General features: G+C 40.8%; 1 protein-coding gene across 1 annotated transcript; it reads left to right on the top strand.

Annotated features, from left to right (window-relative positions):
- The first annotated feature begins 1,996 nt into the window (after positions 1-1,996).
- On the top strand, positions 1,997-13,548 carry LOC138963817 (uncharacterized). Its single transcript, XM_070335672.1, has 6 exons — positions 1,997-2,201; positions 7,562-7,835; positions 8,679-8,824; positions 9,526-9,664; positions 10,135-10,600; positions 12,658-13,548. The coding sequence occupies exons 1-6, from the start codon at positions 2,174-2,176 to the stop codon at positions 12,934-12,936; spliced, it is 1,332 nt and encodes a 443-aa protein (XP_070191773.1). The 5' UTR covers positions 1,997-2,173; the 3' UTR covers positions 12,937-13,548.
- Positions 13,549-14,468: the final 920 nt, after the last annotated feature.

Here is a 14,468-nt window from a genome sequence, read left to right as displayed (position 1 = left end):
GTTCTATTTTGCTTCCCTCTTTCTCTTCTTTAAGTTTTTGATCATCTGACTACCCTGCTTTTCTATTTGAAAGATAATATGCACTCTTTTCTGAAAAATGGGTAGGGGGTGGGGGTAGTAAAAGCATCACAGTTCAAGATTTTGCGCGACAAGAGGTGTGTTTCTTTTAACTGTGATGAAGAGGGATAACTCAACTTGGTACCAAACACTATTTCTGAACACTGTAACCACTTTAGCACTTTCATTTTTTTTCTCTCTGTCTTCCAAGCTTTAAAATTCAGCTAATAAAATGAGTAAAAAAGTGGGTTTTTTTCAGAATTCACCAGTTAAATCACTATGTTGGATGTTCTATTTTGCTTCCCTATTTCTGTTCTTCAGTTTTTGATCATCTGACTACCCTGCTTTTCTATTTGGTAGATAATATGCACTCTTTTCTGACAAATGGGAAGGGGGTGGGGGTAGTAAAAGCAACACAGTTCAAGATTTTGCGCGAAAAGAGGTGTATTTCTTTTAACAGTGGTAAAGAGGGATAACTCAACTTGGTATCTAACACTATTTCTGAACACTGTAATCACTTTAACACTTTTAATTTATGTTTGTTTGTGTTCCAAGTTTTAAATTAAGCTTCAAAAATGGGTAAAAAAAAATAGTTTTCTCATAATTCACAAGTTAAATCATTATGTTGGATGTTCTATTTTGCTTCCCTCTTTCTCTTCTTAAGTTTTTGATCATCTGACTACCCTGCTTTTCTATTTGGAAGATAATATGCACTCTTTTCTGACAAATGGGAAGGGGGTGGGGGTAGTAAAAGCATCACAGTTCAAAATTTTGCGCGTTAAGAGGTGTATTTTTTTTTAAATTGGTAAAGAGGGATAACTCAACTTGGTATCTAACACTATTTCTGAACACTGTAATCACTTTAACACTTTTAATCAATGTTTGTTGGTGTTCCATGCTTCAAATTGAGCTTCAAAATGGATACAAAAGGATTTTTTTTCCGAATTCACAAGTAAAATCACTACGTTTAATGTTCTATTTTGCTTCCCTATTTCTCTTCTTCAGTTTGTGATCATCTGATTGTTATTTTGTTTACATTTTCACAATACAATATTGCAACTTATTCAGTAGTGTTTGCGTGAAAAAATCTGATACCTATGCTTAAACTTCAGTCGTTATCTTAAAATTTTGCGCGTTAAGCCCTTTATATTTTGTATTTTCCTGATAAAGCAAACATTGAACTAACAGAAAAAGTAACTTTTAAAACTACCTAATCACTTTGAAATTGGGCCTCCAAAGTGTTCTCCAGCCTTAACATCTGTGAATTAATGTACCTCCTTGTTTAATTCTAAGACCTGATGTTCTCAGAATGTTTTTATTGTTGTTTTTAAAGGGGTGTGGGGGGTGGTGGGGTGGGGTGTTTCCCCTGTTACCGAGTTGTCGTGCGTCATTCACCAACTGACTGCATGGTATGAAGATCGGAATAGAAGAAATGCTGAACTTCGGGAAGAGAGCATTGAAAGGATATTCTGCGAAATATATATTGCATTGGAAATGAAAGACAAAACACCACTCTTGCAATCAGCAAAAAGAAGAAGAAGAAGAAGAAGAAGAAGAAGAAGAAGAAGAAGAAGAAGAAGAAGAAGAACAACAACAACAACAACAACAACAACAACAACAACAACAACAACAACAACAACAACAACAACAACAACAACAACAACAACAACGTTAGCATTGTTCAATGTGCAAATTCGTGTTTCTTTGTGTTTGGTAGTTTTCTTCTTCTTTTGTCCCCTTTGTTTGTTCCTTTATTCGCTATTTCCCAAACTCGTCTGTGACAAATGCACCTTCCACGACAAAACGAAAAATTTCGTCCTTCGAATTTCCTTTTGACCTGTAACAGCCCTACACAGTGTTTTTTGTTTTGTTTTGTTTTTTCCCTGTGTGTCTTCTCAGACAAGTTGCTCTTGATGACGAAGACAGTGAGGAGGAGATATCCAAACTGCCGTCAATTGTCATTGCTACTAACCACGTGACAGAGTCTAGTTCACAATCGATTACAGCTCTTTACTTGTTCTTGACCTGCAATTGTCAGTCGGTGATTTGTCGTGAAGTGAAGTGACTGCTAATTGACGGAAACGACGAAATAATTATCATCATTATCATCGGCGTTATGGACATGAAAAGCCTCACTGGATTATGTAAGTTAGAATGTTTGTTGTTGTTGTTGTTGTTGTTGTTGTTGTTGTTGTTGTTGTTGTTGTTGTTTGTTGTTGTTGTTGTTGTTGGTGGTGGTGGTGGTGTTGTGGCGGCGGTTGTGGTGGTGGTGGTTGTTGTATACGGCTGTGATTGTCTTGTGTTTTTTCTATTATTATTTTTTTAATTTGTTTGAATAACAGACGGCATTGTGTGATCTTGATTTTATGTAATATTTGTTCTGCTTAATTATTTTGTCTTTCTTTTACTTGCTCTGAGGATGCAGCCAGATGATTAAGATTTTTTTGCAGAGAAATTCAACAATAACTGTCAATAAACACCAACTTTGCAACGTGTGTTAACTTCGGATTTGGAAGTAACCGAGTATAAAGGATACGTTCAGCGCGTGTACAAGTCTCCACGGATCTGCAATGGTTTACACCACGGTTTACACGGTGGTTTACAAGGTGGTTTGAAAAGCAGTTGTCGCTATCGGCTATGGTTCGATCCCCACGTTCAGCAAAGAATGTATTTCGCAGAGTCAATTTGTGCAGACTCTCCCCGGTGTCCGAACACCCCCGTGCGCACACATGCGCACGATAAAGAACCAAGTTCACAGCGACAGTCTCAGGGCTTGGAAACATGAATACACGCATGCATGAAACAGAAAGACCAAAACTGGGTATCGCTGCATATTGTATGGCAGCTCGCTTTCCCCAGGGAGAAAGTAGCCCGAATGTCCATGAGGGTAACCTCACATAACTATCAGAAATGTTATGCTGATCTTATCCTTATCTTATCCACATAGATATGTATTTCAAAAACCAAAATTAGAAATTGATGTAAGCATGAATACACGCATGCATGAACAAGAAAGAACAAGATGTGTAGCGCTGTGTACTGTATGGCAGCTCGCTTTCCTTATCTTATTCTTATAGATATATATTTCAAAAACCAAAATTAGAAATTGATGTAAGCATGAATACACACATGCATGAACAAGAAAGAACAAGATGTGTAGCGTTGTACACTGTATGGCAGCTCGCTTTTGCCAGTGAGAAAGCAGCCCGGATGCCCACGTGTCGTTCATGACAAACGTACACAATCAGGTTGACCGCCACTCTGTCCAAGCTTAATTCCACGTGGACGCATGCCAGCAGTCTACAGCCTTGCTGCATTTTGTGCGGCGTTATTTTGTGTGTGGTAGAATTTCATTAGCTGCTGGACATCAGGGCTCCCTGAAGCGTGCGTCCTCTGCGCCCCAGAAGCCGAAATCACGTACTAGAAATTCATGAAAAGGGTCCCGGGACGCACTAATCCTATTAAGAGCGGGTCTCAAAACGCACTAAGTTTTCGTTGTCGTGCGTCCCGTAGGTACATTATTTTCAGACTGTAGTCGTCAGCTAACATTGCTAAAGAAAGACCAGGAGTCAAGTTGAAAGTCTACGTTTGTATTGCATTTAATAAAGTATAGTTGAAGTGTCCTCTTCGAATATTCTTGTGAAAAAAAAACCCGCTTCATATTACATTATTCGCAATTACAATGCGTTATATATATGAACACAGGGGTTTTGGGGATCCGGGACTCTTGGTACCTCTATAACTCCGCGTAAGGGGGTCCATGGACCCTCTAAACATTAAAAGCGGGGGTCCCTATGACCATCAAGGACAGGCGTCCACGGGGAGCCCTGGACATAGTTGTCACGGAATCAATTCAACAAAACCCAGCATTCCAGCATTGTGAGCAGCCAGACTGCTGATTTATTCAGCATGTTTTGAATAGTGTATTCGTGCCAACACACAGTCTCAGATCGACCCATAAGCAACGCAGTTCGGTATTGGGTTTTGTAATGATGTCAACACACAGCAGGACTATCTTAAACGTAGGGTCACCACCACAAGCTTGAGCTTGTTGTTGATCCTTAATATGTATCATGATGAATTATCTATGAATTGTTGAATAAACACGGTTTAAACCAACACTAAAAAAAAAGTAGTGTGTAAACGTTGACTTCTTCGCATGCATGTTCACTACGATCATCTTTGCAGATTGTGTATTGTAAAGGTGTTGTCTTTAAAAACAAAAGAAGTTTTGTTTTCGTTTACGTCCTTATTTTTTTTACGCCTGGCAGCAAGAATTGTTTCACCGACATTCGAAACAGAAAATAAATATTACATTTGTATATGAGGTCAGGGCGGCGTGGGTGGCATTGTGTAGGGCGAGGGAACAAACAAGCGGACATACAGATGGAAGCAAGTCGACCGCAAGAACTCGAGAACACCAACACGGACATTCCTCATTTTGAGTTTTAGCAGTCAATACTTGTGTGAGCTGATAGAGAGAGAGAGAGAGAGAGAGAGAGAGAGAGAGAGAGAGAGAGAGAGAGAGAGAGAGAGAGAGAGAGAGAGAGAGATAAAGAGAGATAAAGACAGAGGGAGAGAGAGAGAGAGAGAGAGAGAGGGACAGAGAGTGAGAGCGAAAGAGAGAGGGAGAGACACAGAGACAGAGACAGAGAGAGACAGAGACAGAGAGAGATACATGCAGACAAACAGACGGACATGAAAGACACATAGAGAGGAGTGTTGGGATGGATGATGATGGATGAGAGGAGAAGTTCAACACTGCGTGAAAAGAGAAGGACTCGACAGTTTGCAAAAAAACGACAGCGAAGATAGAGACAGAGAAGGAGAAAGAAATGAAAAGAGAAAGAGGAAAACAGCAGAGACACACTCAGGAGAAAGACATGCGTGTAACTTTGAATTCAGCGGCTAGAAGTTTGGCACTCAAAGCCTTGACCCCAACGGAAATGTCACTAGACAGGTATTCTCCCTTTGTTTTGCCTTACCTCCCCTATTGTTTGCAGTTCCCTCCCCTTCTCGCCGTTGTCGCAAAGTCACGTGACTGCCTCACCCTGGTGGCACGTTCCCCAAGCACGCGGGGACCAGAGAGAGGCTCCTGCAGTGTTTGTCCGTAAATTTGGCTGCTGTGGACTTGGCCAATCAAACCTTGTCGTGCGTTGTGGAGAAGAGAAACTCGGTCCTTGTTCATGTCTGTCGTCTCTTTCACGCCTACACTGTTCTGTGTTTGTGTGGGGGAAGGGATGAGTGTTTTCTGTCAATTTTGCTGATGATTGGTCGTATTTCTTTTTTTATAATTGTTGAAATCTGTTACGATATAAACTGAGCAAAAACATTATTGCACCCATTTTCGTACCCCAACTAAAACATTCATTCACGTGTCATTTTATTCAAACGTTGTAAGCCATTAAAGGCCCTTCACTTGGCTACCTTGCACACTTTTCGGATTAAAGATTTCTGTTGTAGGTATCACGTGACCGCCGCCGAAGTCAGGGTACCCCCAAAATTGACCTGACAAAAACCATAGTACCGTATTTTAAAATCTGTAAAAAAAATATCCGGATTTGCAGATAAGAAACAATTTTGCATATCGATGGAAATGCCATTCAGTTTCCACTCAAAAACCGTTTGATTTGTGCGCCTACCTTGATTAGTCTTGATACAATCTGTTTTCAAATGAGGTAGGGGTTAACCGTTTGTCTGTTTTCAAATGAGGTAGGGGTTAACCGTTTGTCTGTTTTCAAATGAGGTAGGGGTTAACCGTTTGTCTGTTTTCAAATGAGGTAGGGGTTAACCGTTTGTCTGTTTTCAAATGAGGTAGGGGTTAACCGTTTGTCTGTTTTCAAATGAGGTGGGGGTTAACCGTTTGTCTGTTTTCAAATGAGGTAGGGGTTAACCGTTTGTCTGTTTTCAAATGAGGTGGGGGTTAACCGTTTGTCTGTTTTCAAATGAGGTAGGGGTTAACCGTTTGTCTGTTTTCAAATGAGGTAGGGGTTAACCGTTTGTCTGTTTTCAAATGAGGTAGGGGTTAACCGTTTGTCTGTTTTCAAATGAGGTAGGGGTTAACCGTTTGTCTGTGTTCAAATGAGGTAGGGGTTAACAGTTTGAAAGGCCCAAAAGAGCACGTTTTGCGGTCATTTTTTAGGGGGTCCTCCACTGAAAGTTCAATATATCCTAAATGTCTCAATGAAAACGTTTCAAACTTCCAGAAAACATGACCAGTAGGGGAATAAAGATCACCATAACTTTTTGTGAATATATTGGCAATACAGGTACACACACACACACACACACACACACACACAGTCACACACACACCCACACACACACATACATAATAATAATAATAAACACAGAAAGATGTTAAGCAGATTAAGGACTAGCTCACATTGTTTAAAAATTGAAAGTGGAAGACATCAGAATATCTGTAAAGAAAATCGTCTTTGTATTGAATGCAATGTCATAGAAGATGAAATACAATTTCTAGATAAATGCAATAAATATGTTAAATTAAGGGATGAATTTAAAGAAGATGCTTCACATATCAATATGAAATATGCTAACAAAAATCCAAGTAACTTATTTTTAGAAGACGAAGTTCAAGTTCGTCTTGGCAAATTTGTTACGGATTGTTTTAGCATTGTATAATGCATTATTTGTTGTTTGTTGTGTCAATAACTTTACTGGTTCATGACAATAAACATTATTCTATTCTATTCTATTCTATTCTATTCTATTCTACATACACACACACACACACACACACACACACACACACACACACACACACACACACACACACACACACACACACACACACATACACCACCATCCTTGTTTCGATTGCCCTTTTAAAACATTTAGTCAAAACTTGCCTAATTGTAATAAACGAACATACTCTCTCTCTCTCTCTCTCTCTCTCTCTCTCTCTCTCTCTCTCTCTCTCTCTCTCTCTCTCTCTATCTCTCTTACACACGCGCGCGCAAAATACAATTACTACAGAACTGGAAAATCAATGGTGTAAGCAGCGCACTGGCAAGGGAGCTTATTCTGCAACAATGTATTTAATGATGTGGTTGTTGTTGTTTCCCTTAGATTATTTTCGTTACCAATTCGCTTTTGGAGCAAAGGGATCTGCATGTCCGTGGAGTATACGTTTTTGTGTGTGTGTTTTTCTAGTGTGTCAATGACGTCAGTTTAAGCACAGACACCACCAGTTGCGCACAAACCGAATAAATTAAGTTAAATTCATGTTTTGTTGTTGTACGTTGTTGAGTTGATTAATTGATGAACGGTCAATTCAGTTCAGATTATGTGTATGCTGTTTTCTTGTTGTTATTATATTTGTGGTTTTTTTTTTTAAGAATCAAAAAACAAGAAAGGTAGGTTGTTGGAACGTTGAATTTGACAAAACAAAATGTTCTTGGATCGTTGGCAGTCAATTTCGTTTTAAATTTTTGTTTGTTAGAATTATTTCTAGTCTTCGTCGACGTGTGCTTGTTTTCAGACCTCGTGCTGTCACTGTCAGCAGTCAGCGTGCTCAGTGAATGTCCCACGGACACAGCCAAGCGGGCACAGCAATGCTTCACCGACCTGGCAAGAGGGGTCGCCACCGTCGACGACAGCAACAACAGAGGCAACAGCAACACCAACAATAACCTTGACCCTGGCCCTGGCCTTCCCCCGGGGGCACAGGGGCCAGGGTCACAGGGGCCAGGGTCACAGGGGGTGAGCGGCGCCATGCCTCTAGACTACAGGAAAATTCGCGAGTACTGTGCCGAGTAAGTTGTGTTTTTTTTAATTTTTTTAAAAATTATTATTCTCTTTATTTATATAGCGCCTTATCCGAAGTTCAAAGCGCTTTTTGCCGTGTGAGATGGAATTTTTTACACAATATATCACGCATTCACATCGACCAGCAAACCTCAAGCCTGTTAGGCGAATGTTCACCTTTCGCGGCCTTTATTCCAAGTCACACGGGTATTTGATGGACATTTTTATCTATGCCTATACAATTTTGCCAGGAAAGACTCACACCGCAATTTAGTGTTAATGAATATTTATGTGTGTGAATTTGGTTGTTCGCTTGGTTGCTTGGTTGTGTTGATAGTTGGTCAGTTGTTCGATCGATTGCTTGGTTGCTTCGTAGACTATTTGTTTAGTCCACCTACTAACCTATGTATTTATGTTTTTGTCTATATTGGCTGAGTTAAATAATGATTAACACTTTCGATAAGTGTTCGTTTTGTTTATTGATTCATTGATTCGTTCTTTATTTCATTAATTCTTTTGTTTCATTCACCCATTTACTTAGTAAGTCCTGCTTCTGTCTTCCTTCCGGAATGATTCGGTTTATCTATTGATTTCTTCAGTATACCCTTCCCGTTCATCATTAAGATCATGTTATAGTGGCAGGGACAACCGCATGACCCATTTTGTGCAATGCATGGAATAGTTATGTGTTCTGTGACGATCGATGGATTGATTGATTGATTGATTGATTGATTGATTGATTGATTTATTGATTGATTGATTGATATATTGACTGATCACCCACGTCATTCCTTCATTAGTTCCTTTCATCCTTCTTTCTTTCATTTGTTTTCTTCTTTATTTTTTTGCAGGGACGGTCACATGCCACGGTTTGTGCGGTGTGTGGAAGAGTTGTCTGTCCAGTGCCCGGATCTACCGCCAGAGGGCGCCCTGCAACAGCTGATCAACCCAGAGCGCGTGCGCACTAGCGTCCCGAACCTCTGCAACAACGTCGATAGTAAGTTGCGACACACAGTGCCTAATTATAAATCGGACAACAAATCAGAACAAGCAAAGTTCAACAACCTTTGCGTACAAGATACACCTACATAATGAATCACAGTGATTACAACATTGATGCTTAATAATTGAGTTTGTTTGTATCCATGGTTTTTGTTTTGTTTTGTTTTGTATTTCCTTTGGTGGATTGTTTGTATTGTCGTTTTGTTTTGGTAGTGTTTGTTTTCTTTTACTGCGAAGTAAATTCACAGTGCATAAAAAGATCAACCCGACAAAAACTTTCTTGCGACACTTTTTTTCACCCCAACTAACACGTCTGTACACCTACAATTGTTGTATTCATGCCATTGGGGCCACGGGAAGTTGAATTAAAACAAGAAGCGTGAACACGTTTAAGTCAAGGTACACAACAGTGTCGCAAGCATTAGTTTTCCGAATGTGTGATTGCTTCCTTTCTGTGTTGTTTCCGACGAGCCACTTTTGAACACATTCATGTAACACGTTTGAAACATGTTGTGGCAATGTACATAGTTACAATGGCAAACATAACACACATACTGTTCACTGGTGTTCAACTTGACATTTGTGAACACTATGTGTTTATTATGTGTTCATCTTTTGCTAGAAGAACTATGTACTGTACAGGTTGAAGATGTATGGAACAACATCAACAAACAATGGCTTTGTTCTTTACCCCAGAAGTGGAAGCGAGCTCGGAGTGCATGAACCGCGAGATGAACACGAGAAGTCCGTGCAAGGAGCGAGCCTATGCAATGATCAAGTCTGGGATGACAGAGACTGCTGCCAATAACACGGCTATGTTCTTCATCCAATGCCGGTGTGTGTGTGTGTGTGTGTGTGTGTGTGTGTGTGTATGTGTGTGTGTGCATGTGTGTGTGTGTGTGAGTGTTTGTTTGTGTGTGCGTGTGTGTGTGTGTTTGTGTGTGTGTGTGTATGTGTGTGTGTGTGTGTGAGTGTTTGTTTGTGTGTGCGTGTGTGTGTGTGTTTGTGTGTGTATGTGTGTGTGTGTGTGTGAGTGTTTGTGTGTGTTTGTGTGTGTGTGTGTTTGTGTGCGTGTGTGTGTATGCGTATGCGTGTGTTTGTGTGTGTCTGTGTGTGTGTGTGTGTTTGTGTGTTTGTGTGTGTGTATTTGTGTTTGTGTGTGTGTATGTGTGAGTGTGTATGTGTGTGTGTGTGTGTGTCTCAGGGGTGTGTGAGTGTGTTTGTTCTGGTTTTGGTTGTTTAAGTTGTTGCTTGTTTTATTTGTTTTTCAGTTGAAATAGTTGTGTTCCAATTGTTTTTCTACAGGTTTTTCAGTATACTAGCCGAATGCCAAAGGACAGCCGTGTCTGAAGAATGCGGAGACAACCTAGGTGACCTTCATGCAGACTTCCTTCTCTCCTTCGTTCCCAACATCTGCCTCAAAAACAACGACCTTAGCAAAGGTCAAGGTCAAGACGATGACCTTCACAAAAAGGACAGTGACTTTCTGAACGACGTGAATCGCGGCGGAGAACAGCTGCAGAAGAAGGAAGGTCAAGACAGCGAACACAAAGGTCAAGGTCAAAATAAAAATATTCAAGGTCAAGGAAACAAAAATGACATTGCAGAAGAGAAAACCCAAGGTGGTGGCGATAAGACTTTCGAAGAGAGTGTTCAGAGTGTGAAAGATAAAAGCCAGAACATCAACAAGACACCAAAAAAAGTTCCGCAGCAGAAACCTGTCAACCAAAAGTCCGGAACTACTCCACATGAAAGCGATATTTACCAACAGGTTTGTCACACTGAAACTGTATATTTTAAACTCAGTCAATAAGTGAGCAAGTCTAGCATTCAATCTATTCATAATTGTTATTGAATACAAATAGATATCTATATACATATATATACGACTTGTGTCTGTGTGTCTGTGTCTTCGCGATGCACGGCCAAAGTTCTCAATGGATCTGCTTCAAATTTGGTGGGCTTATTCACAGAGACCCCGGACACAATCTGATCGATGAGATATTTCAACACGTGCTCTCAGCGCGCAGCGCTGAACCGAATTTGGTTCCACCTCAGCTACCCGGGCCCCCATACCGACACACCAAAGCCGCTACACCACATCACAACGCCAAAGTTCTCGGTGGATCTTTTTCAAATTTGGACACCGTATTCAGCTACACCCCGGACACAATATCATCGATGAGATATTTCAACACGTGCTCTCAGCGCGCAGCGCTGAGCCGATTTTAGGTTTTCTGTTCATTTCACGATTCCCAGTAACTCTTCCTTATCTTCTCCATGTTTTCAGCGTTTACCTCCCTTCCTTCGTATGGTGCACTATAGTATGAGGGGGCATCTTCGGATATTCCCGGCGTTCTGTTACTATTTTTAGAAGGTCACCGCAGTGTCCAGAACGTAAATTGGACCCGTAAATTATCCTCACTGTAAAAGTGCAAAGGTCGAATCAATTTATAGCCACGCGAAAAATACACTGTCATCTATCTCTCTATATATATATACGGCTTCTCTGTGTTTGTGTGTGTGTGTGTGTGTGTGTGTGTCTCTCTCTATGTGGGCAACACCTGTGGATTGTTCAGTTCTGTTTGTGATGTGGTCTGGCGGCTTTTGTGTATTTGTATGTACTGGCCTTCCTTTGAGAAGCCATAACAGTTCAAAAGGGCTTAGAGATAAGCTCTAAATTGCTCAATCCTGTTTGAGTGGAGTTCGCCTCCAAAGGTGATTAACACGGTTACATTCGTCGACAAGGATGGGACTCAATATGGTCAGGAATGGCATTATGGCCACTGAATCATTTTCGTGCTGTTCCCATTCCACGAATCTGGGAGGGACCTAAGCTTGGCGGTTCCATTGTTCGGACCCGGCAAAGCCGGCGTACGGCTCTAAGTATTTCATCCCGGCGAAGCCGGCTACCCGGCGAAGCGGGTATTCCTCTAGTATTATTATATGTGTACAGTTGGTTGGTCTGTGAAACAGTACATTAGTCGGTCAATTTGTAAGTAGTCAAATTTAAGGGGCTTACTGTCCGTCAGGTCCAAGTGCCTATGTTGGACATGAGTTGGTTTATATACGATTTGTTTGTTTGTTTGTTTGTTTGCTTAACGCCCAGCCGACAACGAAGGGCCATATCAGGGCGGTGCTGCTCTGACATATAACGTGCGCCACACACAAGACAGAAGTCGCAGCACAGGCTTCATGTCTCACCCAGTCACATTATTCTGACACCGGACCAACCAGTCCTAGCACTAACCCCATAATGCCAGACGCCAGGCGGAGCAGCCACTAGATTGCCAATTTTAAAGTCTTAGGTATGACCCGGCCGGGGTTCGAACCCATGACCTCCCGATCACGGGGCGGACGCCTTACCACTAGGCCAACCGTGCCGTAAGTATGGCACGGTAAACAAGTTTATCAATCGGGCAGTTGTCGGTCAAACGTTCAGTTATTTTCTCAGTGAATAGTTACCGTTTATTCAGTTAGTTGCCCACTAAATATTCAAGTTATTCAGTCAGCCGATTCGTCAGCCATTCCAAATGTTCATTCTGTAAGTCAGATAGCTTGTCGCTCAGTCAGGCAATTCGTTAGTACGTTATTCAGTAAGTCGGTCTCTCAGTCAGTCAGTTCGAATTCCGACAATAACTCCGTCGGGTTCGTATGGGTTGTGGGAGAGTGACCTTTTCTGGCAAAGCCTTGTACAAACATTGGAGGGGTCAATCACTAGCGAGGGGTGTGACGGAAACACAGACACCCACACAAACCCGACGGAGTTATTTCCCCAAAAAATCGTCTATTAATATCAGGTCTGATCCCTTCTCCTCTATCTAACAGGTGCTGCGGACACTGCCGCCCAACATCGCTCTCAAGGAACCAGTTAAAACTGCAGCATCCCCCAAAGGCTCCGTTCCTACCATCAACACCATGAAGAAAGATTCAAGATCCCAAGAATCGAAACTCAAGTCGGACGGAACATCCACCGACAACTCAGACCAAGTCGCCATTTTATCCAGCGGGAACAGGAGTGAGCAAGGGAAGTTACTCGTGGTCGTTGTGTGTGTGGTTGCTTCCCTTGGATCGTTGCTGTTGCTTGGCAATGACGAGTTCGTTTGAAATAATGTGTGCGTGACTGTAAATTGTGTTTGTTTGCTTGTTTGTTTGATTTTTGTTTGTTTGTGTGTTCTGTTTTGTATTTTAACTGATTTTGATCTGATACACTTGACAGTTTGTTCGATATTTATTTTTCGATTTGCAGTCTGACTTTCATCGTTTAAAATGTTTGTTGAATTGTTGTAGTTTTTGTGTGTGATTTGGTCTGTGTGTTTGTTAGTTTATGGTTTGTTGTTTCACTTTACCAAAAGCATGTGTTCTATGCATTTTGGTATGTTGGCAAATACTATTGTAAATATGACGGTTATGTAAATACAAAATACTGTATGAGTACAAGTAGCCTAATGTTCGTGTATATATATACATATTTACTGCTTTTGAACCTTCTAATTTCAAACCGTCATATCAAACACGAAGACAACGCCAGATACAGACAGACAGGCAAACAATCAGACAGCTATATAACAGACTAGCACACGCACAAACAGTTAACAGACTCTTGTACGCACACACATATTATAGCTTGCCACATTTTCACGGAGAAACTTAAATCAGTGTATGTTAAACTGACATATGAAACATAAAGTTTGACATTTGAATAAAAGAAAAGTATGTGTCTAAAATGTGCCTCCTATATTTGTTTTACAATGCGGGTGCGTCGGGAAAAGTATATAGACTGACAGACAGGCACACAGACAATATGTGTGTGTGTGTGTGTGTGTTTGTGTGTGTGTGTGTGTGTGTGTGTGTGTGTGTTTGTGTGTGTGTGTGTGTGTGTGTGTGTGTTTCATACACACCCGTTCAATAGGTTTTGAGATATGCTTTGCACACACTGACACACACACACACACACACACACACACACACACACACACACACACACACACACACACACACACACACACACACACCTAGGGAGACAAACCTCACCCTCAGCCCTCCGTCAAGTATCAACTGAAGATTAAACAAGTCGCGTAAGGCGAAATAACAACATTTAGTCAAGCTGTCGAACTCACAAAATGAAACTGAACGCATTGCATTTTTTCCGCAAGACCGTACACTCGTAGCATCGTCTGTCCACCGCTCGTGGCAAAGGCAGTGAAATTAACAATCCAGAAAAGCGCGGTAGCGGTTGCGCTGAGGAGGATAGCACGCTTTTCTATATCTCTATTCTTTTTAACTCTCTGAACGTGTTTTTAATCCAAAAATATCATATCTATATGTTTTTTTGGAATCAGGAACGGACAAGGAATAAGATGACATTGTTTTTAAATCGATTTCGGAAATTTAATTTTAATCATAATGTTTATATTTTTAATTTTCAGAGCTTGTCTTTAATCATATAACATATTTATATGTTTTTGGAATCAAAAAATGATGAAAAATACGATAAACGTAATTTTGGATCGTTTTATAAAAACATAATTTTAATTACAATTTTCAGATTTGTAATGACCAAATTCATAAATAATTTTTAAGCCTCCAAGCTGAAATGCAATACCAAAGTCTGGCCTTTGTCGAAGATTGCTTGGCCA

This window comes from Littorina saxatilis, linkage group LG4 (assembly GCF_037325665.1).
Source record: "Littorina saxatilis isolate snail1 linkage group LG4, US_GU_Lsax_2.0, whole genome shotgun sequence".
Lineage (NCBI taxonomy): Eukaryota > Metazoa > Mollusca > Gastropoda > Littorinimorpha > Littorinidae > Littorina > Littorina saxatilis.
The sequence above is the reverse complement of the archived record's forward strand: the minus strand, read 5'-3'. Positions and strand labels throughout refer to the sequence as shown.

What these genes read in the sequence shown, in the direction of transcription:
- LOC138963817 (XM_070335672.1), top strand. Translation starts at nt 2,174, where the DNA reads ATGGACATGAAAAGCCTCACTGGATTAT. An exon ending in GAAAAGCCTCACTGGATTAT is followed by an intron (nt 2,202 to 7,561) that starts GTAAGTTAGAAT and finishes GCTTGTTTTCAG; the next exon opens with ACCTCGTGCTGTCACTGTCA. An exon ending in CCTCTGCAACAACGTCGATA is followed by an intron (nt 8,825 to 9,525) that starts GTAAGTTGCGAC and finishes TCTTTACCCCAG; the next exon opens with AAGTGGAAGCGAGCTCGGAG.